Source organism: Perna viridis, chromosome 13 (assembly GCF_037379345.1).
Source record: "Perna viridis isolate PV_CMFRI_1.1 ecotype Kerala chromosome 13, ASM3737934v1, whole genome shotgun sequence".
NCBI lineage: Eukaryota > Metazoa > Mollusca > Bivalvia > Mytilida > Mytilidae > Perna > Perna viridis.
This window is the reverse complement of record NC_142457.1, coordinates 9925372-9944723: the sequence shown is the minus strand read 5'-3', so window position 1 is coordinate 9944723 and position 19352 is coordinate 9925372. Positions and strand designations below refer to the sequence as shown.

Here is a 19352-nt window from a genome sequence, read left to right as displayed (position 1 = left end):
ATGTACCCAGAGCATTATAAATCACCATTGAGCCATTTATAGAATACTAGTATCCCAAAATGATCTATTAAGGTAAGACATCGCAAGCTAACTTCGAACTTATTGTTACTCTTTTCAAACCGAAAAAAAATGTTTCTAACACTCACGTGATAACAGGAGCCAAATTTTTAGACAACTAAATCTACAACAAATAAACAAATGATCCCGTATAGTATACCTACAACGTTATTCCATGTTGATCTTGTTATCCAAATTACTGAAACAAGGGGCGACGTAGAACAGGACAATAGATTAAGGTAATACTGTCCATAAGAATCAGGCAACACTCGTTTCAACTCGCGGGATTCCGCTTTCTTTATAATGTTCAGAATGAGTTCCGATTTAATCATCAGTAAACACAGTTCGGCCAATGGTGCCACTCTACCGATAAGATTGCAGGCATTCGATGTGGAAAAACACGATTGGTTTAGTAGTGTACGATGGTTTAGTAGTGTAAGATTGTTTTGTAGTGTACGATGGTTTAGTAGTGTACGATGTTTTAGTAGTGTACGTATACGATTGTTGAATAGTGTACAATGTACGATGGTTTAGTGGTGTAAAATGGTGAAGGCACAATTAACGTACCTGTTACTGTGTGTTGAATGTTATTATAAATTTAAGTAGAACAGTTTCGTTATGTTAGAAAGTAGAAAATAAACAGCCGTTCGCTGAACTATAAGCACATGAACATACATGTAGGTTGCACTAGAAACATTATTCTGGTTGAAATGTGAATATAACATATCATTGTTTCCATCTTTACCGCAAGGGGATGGTATACGTTTTCCATCTTCTTCAATTATCGACACAGCCTGTAGCTTCATTGAATTGTCAAACTGGATTTGAGATTTTAAACTATTGTCCATGTTTCATCTTCAATATTGAAAAAAGGCCAAATTTTCATTTGTTGTCGTACACTATAATCTTCTCTTCCGACACGTTGGACCATTATTTTAGACCCTGGCACGACTGGACCAACATTCTAGATCCAAACATTTTAGCCTTGTATTCATCTTTATGAAATTTATAAAATTCTTACAGAGCATCGAATATGAAATGCTATATGTTCATGTATATGTACGTACTGCATGTATTTTACAAATGATCGTATATAATTAATTAACACCATAAGGTTAATTACAGTCCTACCGAGATTCTTTATCAACAACATCGGAAAAACAAACAAGTAAATAGTAAAGATACATTAACTATGAACATGTAATTAATGCAAAGATAAAAGACTAATTGGTTATAAAAAGGAGGCATTGGTAGATATTCATGTTTTAGCTTGAAGAGAGTAAAATTATTCATTAGTGAAAACTTATCCCTTCTTATAGTTTACTATTAATTGATGTTAATTAACAGATTTTTATCTTATAAGATAACCTTCCCACTCATCCCAATTTTCCACTGACCACACTTCATCGTCCCATTTCCGACCTTATCGCCCCATTCCCTACCCATTTGCCAATTTCCCACTCTATCGCCCAATAGTAATCATCCGTCCACCTGTAACAAATCGTGTCTGGGCTGTGGCTTTGTTTTCGTTTGGTGTAGGCTTTTGATATTTGGTATAAGGGTAGATCAGCGCATGGCGACTTGTCGCGTACTATGGTTGATGACATGTGACCTTGAACTTGAACCTCAAGGTCAAATTAATGATTTTTGCTTAACTGTTTACTGTCTCGGCTGTGATAAATTGAATGCGTTGTGCATGGCTAACATCTAAGATTTTTTTACCTGAATTCATATCAATGATATCTAGTTTTTTTTATCATCAATGTGTGTCTTGTCAACATTGAACACCCTCCCCCTACATCTCCCATGACCCGTTCTCCATTCTTCATTGCCCCATAACCATCACGCCTCATTGCCCATCACCCATTGTCCTTGTCCTTGCCCCATTCTCAATTGTCCTGTACCTCATCAAAATGGAAACTTTAGCCAATGAATGAAGTATATGCGGCCAGGGAAAATAGAACGGGTTAATAAGTAAGAAAAAAATACTACTAGTAACTAAACAAGTACACACACTCGAATTGCTGGACCTTGATGTTTGTACACCTTTCTGTCTCCAGAAAACCACTAAATTCTGAATAAACTCAGTATTTACAGATATTTTATTTCTGGATCTAAAGTTTCTTTGAGTTTGCTGAATTCAGGCATAGTAAATTATGCATTGCCAATATTATATTTTGGAATTACACGACATATGTACAAATAATGTCTTGTAATGGCCTCATACTTAAAAAAGTACTTGACAAAGATCAACGAGCATATTGAGTCATAACTGTTTCGATGAATTAAAAAAAAATCCTATTGTACATGTACATCAGGACGGATCCAGAGATTTTAAAAAGGGACCCAGAGTGGTTCCGGACAATTAATTTCAATTTTTTTTAAGAAATTGTTCAGCAAAAAGAGTGTGCGGATCACCTTTATGATCCGCCATTGGATACATTGATTATGCAATTAATATCTTATATATAACGAAAATAGCTATTGTGAATATGCCAGAGAGACATCAGTCCCACTAGGATGAATATATCAGCCCAAGGCCACCCATTGGTCTTCAAAGAACGAAGTGGAAAGCCGTGCACCACAGGGCAGGCTGCAGCTGCTCCCAAAACATATTTATACACAGGCACAGCGAAAAAGTTGCCTCTATATATACTCAAGAAACATAATAATTAACTTAATACATACACCTGAAAGTCCAGACTTGAGACAGGCACAAAAAATGCGGTGGGGTTAAAATACTTTGGCGTGATCACAACCCTCCCCTTTAAAATCTAGCTACTGTGGAAATGATATTACACAATGAAACAAACCTAAAATAAGTTCAAAAAGATCCGAGTCCTTTGTTACAACAGAAATGAAGAAACTGGATATAACTTACACAAATGTACAAACTAAGGACTACTCGTAATTAACTGACATGCTAGCACTTGACCTGGGTAATCCTATATGTACAACAGTCGATATAAAATGAATATCTACGCTTATTTCAAAGATAGCGGTCACTATTCCTTCGAACAGTGCTCAAATATAAATGAAGGCACGCGAGACGATCCGTTATAGTTTCATTAGCTTGTAATCGGGAACTTTTAAAAATATTTTGATATAGATCTATCTAGTGCCGTAGGTGAAGTAAGGATTAATATTTGGATATAGATCTATCTAGAGTGCCGTAGGTGAAGTAAGGATTCCAGGTTCGAAACTCAATCCCAAGCTCCATAAAAATACGTAAGCGTGTTTGCAAAAAGGTACACAAAACCATTAGGCCTTTGAATTAGTTGATTAACACACGAATGTACTAGATATAAAAAAAAAACACCACCTGCCTGTCAATATATATTTTTGGATGCTGAATCAATTATGAACTATTGTCACGTGATCAGTTCAGTTCAGCATTTCAAAATGGATGTTTTAATGTGTTTGTTTACTTTTTTATATGTTTTACCGAATATTTATGGAGTTAAAATTGTAACAGTAGATAAGGAAGAGGAAACAAAAGGTTTGTCTCTAAGATTATATCCACTTTGTTGCCATTATTGATACATGTTCTTGTAACATGGATGTATTTAGAACTTCAAGTAAATCTTAGTGTATGCGAGTCTTAATGGACGAAGGGGAATAAAAGCGTATTTCAAATCATTTAGTCTGAAAAGTACCAAGAATTAAAAAAATCTTGTATAATCATGCCTTTAATTTCTTAAATATTTATCGCGTGCTGTATATGTGTAGTGGTATTCATAAACTAGTCAAAACCTTTGTGTAACTGCACTAGCGAGAGAATGCGACCCGAGATAACCCCTTCACTTAATCATCTTCGAAGGAGTTTCAGCTTCAATTATCTACGTCATTTATTACAATCATGATCATGGTCGTGATAGAAGTGTTTTGTGTATTGTAAAAAGTTGAATACTAAAATAATCACTTATAATTTTGGTTTCAAATGGGGTGACAGTACGTATCGAGTTAATTTACTTGTATCGAGTTAATTTACATGTATCCAGAAATTTGTTCTTTTATTTGTTCATTTTTGCCATAGTTCTGCACAATTTTAACAATATTTTAAAACAAAAAGGGGGGTCCAAACCCCAGAATCACCCCAATAGACTCCGCCTCTGGTACCGAAAAAAAAACACGATGTACTTAGGTTAGTTCCACGTTTTCGTTTACCACTGCAAACTTTCTACATGAATGAAGTCGAAAAGGGTCAATTCCATGTTTTCATTTACCAGCTCACACTTTCTACAGGAATGAAGTTAAAGGGTACAAAGGCGATGGTTGGTATAAATTATTTTATTTCATACATGTAATAGCCTTATTATGTTAAAGATATTTTTAGGAAAGTATTATCTTACGAGCCCGTCTGTCCGTCTGTCGTTCTCACTTCGCATGCTGACAACAGTTTTTATAAAACCATCTTTTGATTGTAGCTCCCTTTTGATTTTAAGAAAATTCTGTTACATTTTTTTAGTTGTGTGATTTTCTGTTTCTAGACAATTACTCAAAAACCCTTGCATCAATATCTATAAAACTTGAATTGTTCACTTCTATTGGTGTAAACTCCATTTCGATTTTATACGTCTGTATTATGTTATTTCGGTGTCCGTACACCCGTTGTCCACAGTTCGTACTTCAACTAAATATGCCTCCACCGATTGATTTAAACTGGTGATTAGTTTTATTTTCAATTATGTGAGATCCTCTTTAATTTTTATTTATTTAAGATTATGCTATTTTTGAGTAGTAGGACTTTAATCATACAAAACAAGATGATTTTATGTATCCGGACTTCGGAACTCAAAAGTTCTTGCGGCAATTTCAATGCACTTTTGTGAATTATTTATGTATACCAATGGAAAGTCCCTTTCATTTTTTGAAATTTTATGATTTTAAGATTTAGAGTTATGAGGAAGGGGGGCTTTTGGTTTCAAATTATAACTCAGTAGAAGATTCACCTGTTTTCTCGAAACTTTGCTGATTTTTTTTACATTGATGTGAGCTCTATTTAGATTTTATAGATTTTTCTCTTTTTTTTTCATTTTTGAGTTATGGGACTTAATTCATGAAAAAGGGGGTCCAATATTTTCCTGATGACCTGAAAAAGCTTCAAGCAATTTTCACGAAACTTTGTTTAATCGTTTATTTCTATTTGTGTAAGCTCCCTTCTAATATTTGTATTTTTTTATTCTACAATGTCGTGCTTATAGACTTCAACTCATAGACGCTTCCACGAAATGCCACGAAATTATTAATTGTTTATTTCTGTTTATCTAGGCTTTTGATTTTTATTGATCACACCCTACAGAAATAAATTATGTTATTGAAAGAAAGCACTTGTCTGTCCGTCTGTTTGTCTGATCATGTTATCTTTAAAAGTCTAATTGCAAGTATTTGAGCTATTGACCATAATTGAGAGCTTAATTTTAAAGCTGGAATGTTGTGTCAATATTTAGCCCATCTGTTCTGTGTGCGTTTCTTTAATTTCCATTTTTACGATTTAGAATTAAGAGACTTGATTTAAACAAAAATTTTAAAGAAGGATTTTGCAATTATCGGACTTACTCAATACCGATTGCACCCATTTTTTATACGACCGCTAAAATATTGCGGTCGTATATTGGTATGTTGCTGTCATCGTTGTTGTCGTCGCCGTCGTCCGTACACACTTGTTTTTTTCGTACGATAACTTGCATACTAGTTGAACACCTTTATAAAATTTTATAACAAGGTTCCAAACCACAATTGAAAAGTTGGTATTGATATTGGGAGTTATGGCCCTTATCCGTTTTAGAATCAGGGACCAAAAAAGACAAGCATTTCATGGAATTTAACTATATAATTCAAATTAAAGTATAGGAATGGCTATGATATTGTTTCATAACAATCTATAGTCTTTACCACAATGGTCAGACTTGGATAGATTTTTGGGGTAAACACTTGAATTTCTGAGAAATAAGGGACCAAAGAGGGGACCAGAATCATGCATGTCCAGACAATAACTTGACCATTAGTGAATTAATCTTATGAAATTGTACATGTATAACAATGTTCCATACCACAAAAGACAAATACGGTAATTTTGGGACAACTTCCCTGGGCGTAGCCAAAATAACGGCTGTTCCGTTTAACCTCCCCCATATGGAAGTTGGATTAAATTTGTATATTTATGTCATCGTATGAGTTAAATGAGTGTATTTATGTAATTGATATCAATTAGATAACCTCGCAGCCGTTAAATCATCGCGTAAACGTTATTAAATGAGTGCATTGTTTCGAAGCGACAGCGAAAGAAAAAAGACAGTGCCGCAGGTGCTAAAAATGGGGTTGTACCGACATATACTGTTTGACGACATGAAGACATCATATTAGACATAACAATGATCCATACCACAAAACAAAGACTTGAATTGATTTTTGGGGCTGTTACTTCAACCAAATAAGAATAAGGGGCCACAAAGGGGACAGAAACATGTATTTTCTTATTATTTCTTTACAATGGCCTTTTTATTTCTGTTTTTATTTGGATTGTTTCAGTAAATTCCTAATGAGTCGTTGTCTACGTTTTTCAATCAGATTTTGGAATCTTTGACAGTTTTCAAATTATAAGGGGCCAAATGGGACAATGCCCAAAAAATCTTCTTTTTTATTTTTGGTGCTATTTTGAAGTTTTTTTGTTACATTCCTCATGAAATTCCCTGCCTGCATTTATCAGTCAAATTTCATATATTTCTTGCGGCTTTCCAGTTATAAGGGTTCAAAGGGGACCAATCCTCACAAATTGGCCTTTTTCTTGTTGGTGCGGTTTTTTTTTAATCTTTTTTATTGGGTTCCATATGTAAATCCCAGCCTCAATGCAAGAGCTTAAGAAATATGCTGACCAAATTAACCTTATCATTTACTATTTGTGAGATAATGAGGTACAAAATGATCCATGAATGCACCCTGAAGCAGACCTTTATACTTAAATTGAGTTCCAAAATATTGTGCAATATTGTGTCGAAATGTGTTGGTGTATCCATAATGAACTGTAAGTCCCTATGTTTAGTATGTCAAAAATAGTATTGTGTTCACACTTGCATCAAGTGAACTAGCTGCGGTCGTATTATGCTGCACTTGACGAAACCTTTTATTTAAATATTTAGAAAATGGTTATTTTTTTATACGACCACACTAAATTTACGGTCATATAATGGTATCATGCTATCGTCGTCGTCGTTCGTAAACATTTCAGATCAGGACAATAACTTTAGTTAAGGCCTTACCTTTGTGGAATTATACCATAAGGTGCCATGATACCGCTGAAGGAAGGAATTGAATTTGGGGGTAGTGACTTGAACCATCTAGGAATTAGGGGCCATAATTAAAGGGACAAGAAACAAGCCTTTTCATAATGTCCGAACAGTTACTTGATTAATTTTGAATGGACCTCTTTGAAACAGTAATCAAGGGAACCAAGGTTATAGCCGTAATCAAAAGAATGTACCCCAGGGACAAAGACCAGACATGGAAAACAGACACACAACAAAGAACCTGAAGTAACTAAAATCATACATACAATGTAAAAAAGCAAATGAGCAACTCGGACTCCACTAAAAACTGGGAGCATGGACCAGGTGCACCGCTAGGGTAAGCGTCCTCTGCTTTTCTATAAACACCCGCCGTTACACATACAAAAATTACACATACAGTTGTCATACCACAAAAGGAAGGCTTAGAGTACTTTAAGAGATCATAACGTAATTTTTTTAGGAATTAGGGGCCAAAAAGGATATTCAGGAACAAACCATTCTGTGATGTTCGGAAAATTATTGACTATAAGTGAATGAATCGCTTTGAAGCAGCACAATAGGACGCCATAGCACCAAAGGAAGGCTGAAATTGATTTATGGTATTACCTGAATCATTTATAAATCAGGGCCCAAAAGTGACCGGAAACAAGCCTTTCCACGGTGTCCGGGCACAATCCTGACTATAAGTGAATGGATCTCTTTGAAATTTTAGTTTTAGGTGCCATACCACAAACGAATTGCTGGAATTGATTTTAGGTGTTGTGACTAGAACTGTTAAGAGAGGACGGAAAATAGGGCCCAGAAACAAGCATTCTTTGTATGCATAGACTATTGAAATGCCGACCGTTTGTTGGAAAAAGCGTTCATCACACATTTGCTTTCTGCCGATTTATTTCAAATTGTATCCTATTCAAACCCTTAAAAATGAAATGTAGAGTGTTCGTTTGTTACAGAAGTAAATCACAAACCATATAAATAAATCAAAAGGATATGTAAAATCGACTTGTAAATGAGATATTAAAAGCGCATGAAATAATACAAATAAAGGAAATTCAACCTACAATTTTCAGAATGTTACGGAACACACGTTGGCTTTGGAATGTCTGGTAACCAGGACGACCATTATGAATCTCTACGAAGGAGGTATAAAGACTGTACCCACGTGGAGGGAAACCTTGAAGTGACCCATGTTGACAAGGCAATAAATGCCTCCTACGATATAACCTTTCTTTCCTCTATACGAGTTGTAACAGGATATGTCCTCCTTGGCTTGTTAGAGGTAGAGACCATACCTCTGACAAACTTGAGGCTGATTAGAGCAGATAGTACCTACAACATTATGGGGGAGGAGTACGGCCTTGTTGTTGCCTTGACATCTGAGGCTGGTGATGACCCACTTCGCCTTGGACTCAGGGAGTTACAGCTACCTGCTTTACAAGGTACTTCTTATGTCAATTACTAGTTCCTTCAAACGTCCGATTTCAACGTGTAAAAAGGAGAGAGCTAAATATTCATGATATATGTACATGTACATTTTTGCAAAATTTTGTTGCTTTCTTAGGGAACTGTAAAATCATTTTATTTGTAGATATCCACAGGCATTCGTATCGATTCGCAAAATAAGATGATTTTTTTACATGTCAAAATTTTGACGTAAATGTTTAAGGACGTAAATTCCACTTACAGTAATCTGAAACATCTTTGCGTGCACTTGATGGTTTACGATTTATATAAATTGAAAATGTAATTCCAACGGAAATGCCAATTTTATATTTTGGTATGCCCAGACTGGTCCGGCTATATATTCATATGTAATATGAAACATTGAAGAATAGACCTTTCCGTGTTAACTTCGAGATAGCCCACGAGCATGCCGCGAGGATAATTCTTCTCTTCTACTCCAAACCGTACTTTGCGGATGTATATTTTACGCATACTCATTACAGTAATTTTGCTGTTATGTTAAGTATAATTTTTCGAGTTGATGTCATACATGTAAGTGTCAGTCTGTGTAAGAATCAGGCTGTGGGTAAAACATGGTATGTAAAAAAACCATCATTTTGAAATTTTCGCTACCAGAATCAAGGAAAAAAGATTTTCCATATCATTTTGGTAAAACGAGTTATTTCAATGAATATTTCAAGGGCAGATAACTCTGTCAAAACTTTTTTTCTAACATTCTACTGAGAAATTTCTGATCAAATCCAGTAATGCAGAGATCAAATAATGATATTTTCAAATGGGTTTAAAACATGCATGTTTCTGATTTTTTTCCCATTTCGCTTGAATCTTACAAAACTTTACTTTTTATCATAATTTTTGTGTATAAGTTTACTATCAGCATATATATCTATTATTCTTTAAACACCGACATCTTTGGCGACATCGATAATCAACATCATCATCTATTTAATATTATGCTTGGGATGAAACATTCTAAACGTTCAATTAGTTGCAATAATTTGGAATAGGACTTCATATGATTTTTTTTCAGAAATTTCGAAAGGAAAGGTTTTCTTTGCTCAGAATCCCCATCTATGTCACGTGAACACAATAAACTGGCGCTCTATTGTGCCCGATGACGAAGAACCAGTAAAATATGGCGAGCTAGCTTACTCTGAACAGTGTGAGTCGATAGAACAATTTTAAAAGCATTATCTACAGTACATAAAATCCCACAAAAAAAGATGGAATATACACGTGTCTGTTCTACTAATTACACGTAACTGTTAGTCAATCTGATTGTGAATATTGTTGTTCAAAAGACAGGACTTTTTTATTTTTTTTTGCTGAAAACTGACGTGTATATTTGCTCACGTGAAGGAATATACATGTAATAGTCGATTATAATCAGATTATTGCAATTGGAGTTATCTACAATGTATATATGTATATATATATGTTTATATTTCGGAAATACAAGCATCCCATTTAGTTCAATCTCTCTCTCTCTCACACACACACACACACACACACACACGCATAAATAGATAAAAAAGAAAAAAAAGTAAGAGCAATAACAAAAAACCCTTTCCTACCAAACTTCGCAGTTTGTTATAATTAACTCATAAAACGTCGCCCAAACTACGAGGCTCCGATAAGCACCCGAAAGAGAAAATTCAGTGCTCACGAAAAAAGATATTGTGATATTATATTCTGAGCGTGAAATAATTATCATATGCGCGCATCATTTTATTGTGCGTACACACTCTAAAATGTGCACAGATTAAAGCTTTTTGTGTACGTTTGCTTTTTATTAGGTGTACACAAAATACTTTCCCCATTAGAACTCTGTAAAATATATAAACAAGCAATGTTTATCGTTTATGATGACCCTTCATTCAAAACCATGCATCTTCAATTAGTCATACTGATGAAACGGTCGTTCTTAATTAACGACTCAAAAGGGCAAAATTGATATCGTCTAAGCTTACAAAATCAGAAACAAAAAATATATGTACATGTTACAAAATTTGTATTATTATATATATATATAGGCGAAAAAGAATGTGATTCAGAATGTGAAGTAAATGGACAAAGACATTGCTGGGGAGAGACACGGTTTATGTGTCAAACAAGTAAGATTATGTAGCGAGTCAGTCATATATTTAACTCCTGGGTATATAGTTTGTCTGTCTGTGATTCAATGACGATCACCCAGTGAACTTCCTTGGGTAGTAAGTTAACTTGGTAATTGACAAAGAGATTTGATTTTCCATCAAACTTAGATTAAGTGAATAATATGAGGAAGACATTTGCCTTAAGTTCTAATGTAGGTTTCCTTGTCAGCAAAAATGGATTTCAAAGTATTTACTTTTTTTTTGCTTAATTTGATGAAGGATATTATTCATTTGTGGGAACGAGTGGGCAAAAGATATTTTAAGTAATTTATCGGTCAAACAGTACCAATTACATATAAATACACAAACATTACACATGCTTAAAAGACGCAGGCATAAAGATATATACAAACAAAAAAAAAACATGTAAATACACAAGACTTGGGGTAAAACATATAAAGCACTATCTTAATTGATCTTGTTCACTGGTCAATATCGTAAGCGACCCTAAGTCGCTAAAATATAGACTCAGGTCACCACCAATGGATATGCACAATAGGGTATGTAAGTCTCGTCACGTGACTCCGTGGTTTCGTAAGAATGGGTCCTAGTCTACCATTCAAATGTATGGAGATTCGTCATTAACGTAGCATTCAATTCAATGTTAAACGCGAAGTATCATTTTTTGGTAAAAATACGGATTAAAAATGACAATGATCAAGTTCTAAGAGATAAAAATGTTTAGAAGGGAAACTGAAACTATAGTCGGCGTCACATAAATAACATACTGTTAAAATTTGAATAAAAATATTTTCTACGACTTTATTGACACCTACCGTCGTTTAAATTGTCTTAAATGACTTGCTCATTCGTTTAGCCAAACGGCTTCTCCCTAAACATTGAATCGTTAAATTCCGGTCAGATTTTAATTCTAGGTGGCAATATTTACATTGTAAAAAGTCGGCCATGTTTACAGTGATCTGGTTGCTAGGAGATGTTGTTTACGTTTAAATGGTTTGTCCAAAAACCGAAGAACCCAGAATGCAATTCGGCGTTATTTCGGATATCTCGGATTTATTTTACGCGAACAACGTATAATACCGAGAAGTTGATCAAGCAGACGATTGTCACCGGAGTTCGACGGGAACTTACGCACTTCGTTTGTAAACAAATCGTCCCGTAAAAACCAACATGGCGGATATTAGTATGGGATTTTCCCGTAAGGATTTGTTACGCATGATTTAAGCTAATAAACGACTTGTTTTTGAGAAGCAGTTTGGCTAAACGAATGAGCAAGTCATTTAAGACAATTTAAACGACGGTTGGTGTCAATAAAGTCGTAGAAAATATTTTTATTCAAATTTTAACAGTATGTTATTTATGTGACGCCGAGTATAGAACGAGACTTACAAACTCTATATATCAGTAAATTGCAGCTTATGAAATACAATGAAAATAAAGATGAGATTATCTTAATTAACTATATAATTGTGCATTTATATCGAAAGATATAACTTATTTGAAAAAAAAAATCTAACCTATTTTTCTTTAAATTTGAATATTGGAACTATAAAAGTAAATAAAATAACGTAATATTCGCTCATCCAATCAAAAGACAGAAGACGTCACTGGTGACCTAGGGTTATATTTGAGAGAAGCTTGTGGAAAGGAAATATTACCTGGGCTTCCAGGTTATATCGTAATACACACATAAAGCAAGTGGAACGAAAGCAACATGTAAAGAAAAACAAAGGCATTCAGCAGAAACAGAAAACAAATCTAAACAAAACAAAGAAAAACAAGAATAATGTATAGAAACATTCAGCTCCTATGATTTACAGATAATACCTGCCCATGTATTAATGAGGGTCTTGAAATACATGTAATTTTTATTTGTCTGCTTTCCTGGTTCATCCGGGAGACTATTCCTAATCTCTAAGGAAGTTCAGACCATACCTGGCGGTTTTTACTCTGAGTGTTTCTGTTGTGTTAGTATACCTGACGTTATAAGAGTTAATCTTGATTCAAACAAGATCTTGTAAAAAATATTGGGGTATCAAATTATTTATGATCTTGAAAGTTTTAATGCTTATTGTTCTCAACCGTCTGATTTTAAGGGGTGAGAGTAGTGAACTTTTCATAGGGAGAATTTTCATCCTGATAAATATAGCTAAGAACGCTTTCTTGAATTTTCTCTAAAGTGTTTTGCCCTGAGCAAACGTGCCAGGTGAGGGGACAAAAACGAAAATTTGACATAATGAAAGAATAAGGTCGATACGCTTGAGAACATTAAGTTGCTATTTTTCTACACATATTTGCAATTTGACTGAAATCAAGTGTTACACCAAGTAATACGAAACTATACAAAACTGTCTTTTTTTCCAGTTCGTAGTTCAGAATGCCATGCATCCTGTCCAGGAAGATGTTACGACAGTTATATCCTCGGTTGTTGTCATCCTGAGTGTGCTATCGGATGTTACGGACCGACGGACGCTGATTGTGTGGTGTGTATTATCAACAGAATATACTTATTATACATGTTTTGTATAACACTCCTGTTATTATGATCTTTGACTTATAACTTGGCTTGACTCTCATACAAGAAGTTTTTTGTTTACGATGCGTAACGTGATGAATGCATTCAGTTAACGGACTGAGCTTTCAAATAACAAGAACCCAAAGAAAACAGCACATAGTAATAGGATAATCAAGCGTTCCTGACACGAGTTGTAATGTTTTGTTATTGGCAATAATCAGTTAATTATCCTCTTTATTATTTAGATTTTCTCCATAATTTATTGCTATTTCCAACAACAAAATTGCGTGATTTGTGTTGTGATGTGTTGTGAAAGTTTGAGAATGAAAATTCCGAATTTATTTCATAGTGTGATTTATCATTTTTTACTAATGGAACATGGATAAATCGCTGCGTGCTATCTACAAATATATAATAAAATCCGTTTTAAAACGTGCAACACGATTAACTAACGTTTTCTTAAAGTTCTCGGCAATCGTTGGTGTCCGTCGAAAATTTTGCTTTTTTTCATAAGGGGGACATCAAAACAAATGCTAAACGAAGACCTTATGTGTTCATTTATCGATACCAGAAATATTAACAAAATTGCACATGTTTCTCACTTCATCGGTCTATTTGTTATATTGTCAAAGCTTTTTTAGGTAAAATCAGGCTTTCTTAAAGTTCCATTTATGCATGGGGTTTAAATTAAAATTTGGCGTGAAGCATCATCTGGACCAGTAGCACTATAATGCAAGTTTTTTGGACAAGGTCTAAATCATCTCCTTCCTGTTTCCTCCACAATATTTCCAGGGTTTCAAATTAGTGTGGATCCGAAGTCAATGTCCATTAATTTCTGACCAAGAACCTTTGAGACCTCTACACGGACAAAATGCTTCATATGTTGTTTATGTTTTAATACATGGGAATATATGATTCGATCTTGTATGGTAAAAATATATGTTTTTTTTTCTGCTTTTGAAATCACATATTATCATATGTTTTCGAAAATCATATGAAAACCACACTCTTGTCGTTTGTGACATCCTTTTGAAACAATAATGATGATTGGGGCGGTTTTAACGACCTTGAATACCAATACAGGCTTCTCACGGTCGTTGTTAGTGGGTTAGGTAGAACTAACTAGAGCCCAGCCTTCGGGATACCTGACGGAAGACCTCGGTCAGAATATGTCCTACAAGCGACTGGGCTGCTGTGTAGACGTTAGGTCTGGGAGCGTTTCCCCACTCTAACTGTCTTGGAAGTACGTTTATGGAAGAGTGAAAAAAGAAAAACAAAACATAAATTACCATATGCCTTTTCATACTCCTACTCATAAGAGTGGGTTTATGTTGAATTGACACATGATTTATCTGGATTTTAAAGTGTTTACGGTTGAATTATGGGTAATAACATAATTACCAAGCTGATAAACTCAAGACAACATTCTAAAGGAATAGTCAAAAAGAAAATTCCTTAAAACAAATGACAATGTATAGGAAAAAACCGGACAAATGAAAACCACAACAGTGGTCCTGAATATGATAAAACATTTTAAAAGGTACAATTTAAACTTAATTGTCGTTCGAATGTCTGAATCTCAATATCAAACGATATGTTACAATTCGATGGGAAATGTTGTTGTCAGAATATTTGACCGACTTTATTTTCTTTTCTTGAACGTTCTTCTTAAGGTAGTAGACGTGGGGTAAGGGAGGTACATGTAATCCAGATTGAAATGATTTTAGTCACTAGAGCGTTTGAATGACTCCTAACATGCACTCTTCAAAGTGATACCGGTGCTAAAGGGAAATAACTCCAAGAAAAGTACCAACTACAAGAACAAAGACGCCAGCCCCAGTAACTATGCTCTTTTGAAGTATTGATTTAATGTTTCAAATGGGTACATTGAGGAATATATTTTTATAAGGTGGGGAAAACGTTTGAAATGATGCCTTCTTCTACAAATCAAGATTCCTTTAGATAAAATATTCATATTCAAATATGATGATAATCCCTGTTATGAGACAGTATGGCTAACCAATAACCTTCCAGTTTTATAACTCCTAAACCTTTTAGAGTTAAAAAATACACTTTTTATAATTCCTTATAAGCTTTCTGTTTTCATTTTGTTGCTTTGTTCAGCATATTACTCTACCCAGCATTGAACTATGAGTTTGTCCCTTAATTCGTGCAGAAGTATGAAAATTTGTGTGACATGAATAGTTGAGTCAATCTGTGCCCGGCGATGATCTTTCATCAATATAATTAGTCGTCATAATTTGGTATTTGGTATCCTTATTGAATATTAACATTATTTTAGCCATTATAATTAATTATTAAAAAACATATTTCAATTTCAATGCCTTACCATATAATCATGAAAACATTAAAAAAAACTATACGGTGAACATTCTTAAATTTGTTTTTGATTTGTTTATTGATTTACATATGCATATAATATCAGTTTTGTACAAAAATTTCGCAAAATGGAATTTTTTATATAAACAAATAACTTAAATTACCCCCTCCCCCCTTTTTGTTATTTTGGTAAATTAAAAGCATAGTATCTCTTTTATAAAATGGATAGAATAAAATTTCATGTGAAATCTTATATAAAAATCCTTTTAAAGTGAATTTGATTTAATATTCAGTTATTTATTTAAATATATTGTCAAAATGACCCTAAAATACGAGATTTGGTTCAGTTTGGCCAGTAATTCAGATTTCTAACAATAGCAATATTTAAGACTGCATTGTTCAAAATCAGCACGGCGAATTTTCTTTAAAAATTGACAAATGATGTGCCACAGTTAGTGTAACATCATGTTCAAATTAACAGAAAATTGAATTGTGGAAAAATTTTGGGGGTACCCCAGGTCTACTACCATAAAATTCCTTTTAGTATTTTAAAATTCTAGTAGGTTTAACACTGAATTTTCAGTCTGAAACAAAATATTTCACGGTATGTTTTCATTTCATATCGGTACTTCATATTATGACGGTTACTTTTCTGTTGAAATAAAAAAATTGCTTAAGTTCAAATTCTTTTTATGGACGATTAATACAAAAGTAATCGCATCGAGTTATGTCACACAATTCATAAGCAAGTCTCTGCTTGAAATGTCTGTCATCCAGAGTACTCAGAATTTTCCAGAATATTTAAAGTTAACTTGTAAATAAGTACCGTATGTCTTATGTATGTAATCTTCTAATACACGATTACCTGATATAGGTTTTACTATGTGTAAAAAAACGTGATAGCTCTGTGTGTACGGGAGAAAACATAAATTTTCACGTATTTTTTATTTCAGATGTGTAAATATTTCAAACATGGAAATCGATGCGTACCAAGTTGCCCAGTCAATATCCGCCGTGTCGGGCAGGAATGTATTCTCAATTGAGTGATCTTCTTGGAATGAACGTGTAATCTACTACATATTCGAGGATATGAAAGCACAGACAAGGGAACAGGAGAGCTGGTTATGCTATTTGACGTTTTAAAACATGTATTGTATTTATTAATACCAATTTCTGTCTCCCCATTCTGTGTATACTCGACGTCATTTTACCGAAGATTTTTATACGCCTGTGTGCCTAGTTTTGATTTTACCGACGTTGTTTGTACGCCCGTTTGTCTAGAAGGGACGAATTATACAACCATTTTGTTTTTGTGTTTCTTTGTAAAATGTTCCTGTCTATTGATATGAATTCCGTTTCGATTTTTATGAATTTCTGCGTTTTCGTTTTTGAGTAAGGAGACTTAGTTCGTTAGTTCCGTCTTTAATTGTTATGAACTTATGTTTTTTTTATTGTTTTGGAGTTTGAGAACTTTAGGTTTTTCCATAATTGCACAATACACTGAAACTTCAATTGTCATGAAATATTTTTGAATTATGTTATTGTTTTGGTTATTTGTGTAAGCATCTCTCTGATTTTTATATATTTTGTGTTAAATATATAATTACAATCCAGTTCAGCGTTGTATCTAACTTGAGATTTTTGGCCATGTTTGCCCAATATGTTCAGTGTTCGATCTGTGCGTGCTCATCTAGCTACGTTCCGCGAAACGTTTTATTTTTTCGAGTCCGATGTGTAAATGAAACACAAAAACATCAATTCAAACGGTGTTTGTGTTTTTATCAAACCGATTCTATAAGTTATTGCGAAACACAAAAATCCCAGAGTATATTCGCCTTCTTTGCTTCAATACATTGGTTAAACAATCTCGACCAATTTAATATTGAAAGTGCATATCCACCAAGCCCTGAAACATCATCTGACGTTCACTTCCAGCCCTCAGAAAATGCAAGAATCTTGCAAAATCGACGTTGTCAGTCTTCAATAATGCCAGAAAACTTAGAAAGGCCTGTCTGTAGTGGTTAGAAAAAAAGGAAATGAATGACTGTCGCTGCGTGGAGCTTGTTAACTACGTATCGTAGATGTGATTACTCATCGAACAACAGATCTTTTTTTCGGTCTACAATAACATATTGTTACGGAAAGGTAGTCCTTTCTGTATTCGGATTTGTTTACTTACATTAGTCTCTCATTAAAATCAACCAAATCAAATACAATCAAGAACGGCAACTCTTGCTAAGTTGAAATTTCATGTCCAATATTTATAATATATATAATATTATTTTGATCTAAGAACACAACTACTAAAAGAACTAAGATTTGTATGTGGTCTATAACTGTTTCAGAATTAACAACAAAAGTACAATTTGTGGGTCTTTGGCATGCATGTATCACCTCCTGTCTGATTTTCATAAAAAAACACTACTTTAAACAAAAGGGTAAGGATTTCGGTAATACACATCGGAAAAGGGGTGGGGGCACAAATATGAGTTTACGCAGTTATTGACCTTTTTGTAGGTTGGCGGGTGTTTCTAGAAAAGCAGAGGACGCTTACCATACCGGGTCATCTGGTCCATGCTCCCAGTTTTTAGTGGAGTCCGAGTTGCTCATTTACTTTTGTTACTTTATATGTATGATTTTAGTTACTTTATGTTCTTTGTTGTGTATGCCTGTTTTCCATGTCTGGTCTTTGTCCCTGGATTACATTCTTTTGATTACCGCTATAATCTTGGTTCCCTTGATTACTTTTTCAGCACAAGTGACGTCGAGTATACTTTTTATGGGACAAAAATAGTAATTTCTTTAAAGGAACAATATTTTCAAACTATGTTTATTCTGTGTTTGCATGTTAAAATATGTGTACTGTGGTGGAAGTTAAAAATTTAATTCTAATTTGTAGTTAAGGGTGTGTATTAATTCAACTTTATAAAGTTGCTTATTTTAACGGATTCAGTCAAGTGGACATAATTGCAAGTATCATTTTTCGCGGATTAAAACAATGATTTGTGTAAAGTAGTGTTACAAATCAATTTGTATGAATGATTATAAAGAGTAATCAAGGGAACCAAGATTATAGAAAGAGTGTTTCAAGTGAAATTAATAAGTCATAACCATGCAAATTTTAAGCATACATTTTGAACAAAAATAAGAACTATCCATAGGGTTCGATACATTTTGCCAGGTCCGGGTGTTAAAATTTCCTTGTAATGGAACACGCTTTGTACAGAACATATTACCACTATACGCAGAAAAATGTCGAGACATGTTTTTGTTGCATTGAAATAAAATCTTTTTCACAATTACATTTGAGTTTTGATTTTTCTTTATGAAATTTAACTGAACGTATAATGTTGAACTGACTAAATGGGAAAGACAACTTCCACTATATATCAAGCATGCTATTCTTCCAATACTAAATCTTATAAACTCCCCTGTGAATTGGTTGGGGAAAGATTATGTTTCACTTAAGTATAAACAAATTGTTATCTTTTGGTAGAAATTAAAATTAGTTTTTATATATTACCTCATCGATTTTTTTTTTTTTTTTGTGATCTGTGTATGGATAACCATGTA

At 33.9% G+C, this 19352-nt stretch overlaps 1 protein-coding gene across 1 annotated transcript; it reads left to right on the top strand.

Moving 5' to 3' along the window:
- Positions 1-3435: 3435 nt before the first annotated feature.
- Positions 3436-19081, top strand: LOC148599509 (epidermal growth factor receptor-like). The gene is made up of 6 exons (XM_088557820.1): positions 3436-3556; positions 8414-8782; positions 9838-9969; positions 10841-10921; positions 13289-13407; positions 16733-19081. The coding sequence occupies exons 1-6, from the start codon at positions 3460-3462 to the stop codon at positions 16820-16822; spliced, it is 888 nt and encodes a 295-aa protein (XP_088413946.1). The 5' UTR covers positions 3436-3459; the 3' UTR covers positions 16823-19081.
- The last annotated feature ends 271 nt before the right edge of the window (positions 19082-19352 follow it).

What these genes read in the sequence shown, in the direction of transcription:
- LOC148599509 (XM_088557820.1), top strand. Translation starts at nt 3,460, where the DNA reads ATGGATGTTTTAATGTGTTTGTTTACTTTTTTATATGTTTTACCGAAT. An exon ending in TAAGGAAGAGGAAACAAAAG is followed by an intron (nt 3,557 to 8,413) that starts GTTTGTCTCTAA and finishes TACAATTTTCAG; the next exon opens with AATGTTACGGAACACACGTT. An exon ending in ACAGCTACCTGCTTTACAAG is followed by an intron (nt 8,783 to 9,837) that starts GTACTTCTTATG and finishes ATTTTTTTTCAG; the next exon opens with AAATTTCGAAAGGAAAGGTT.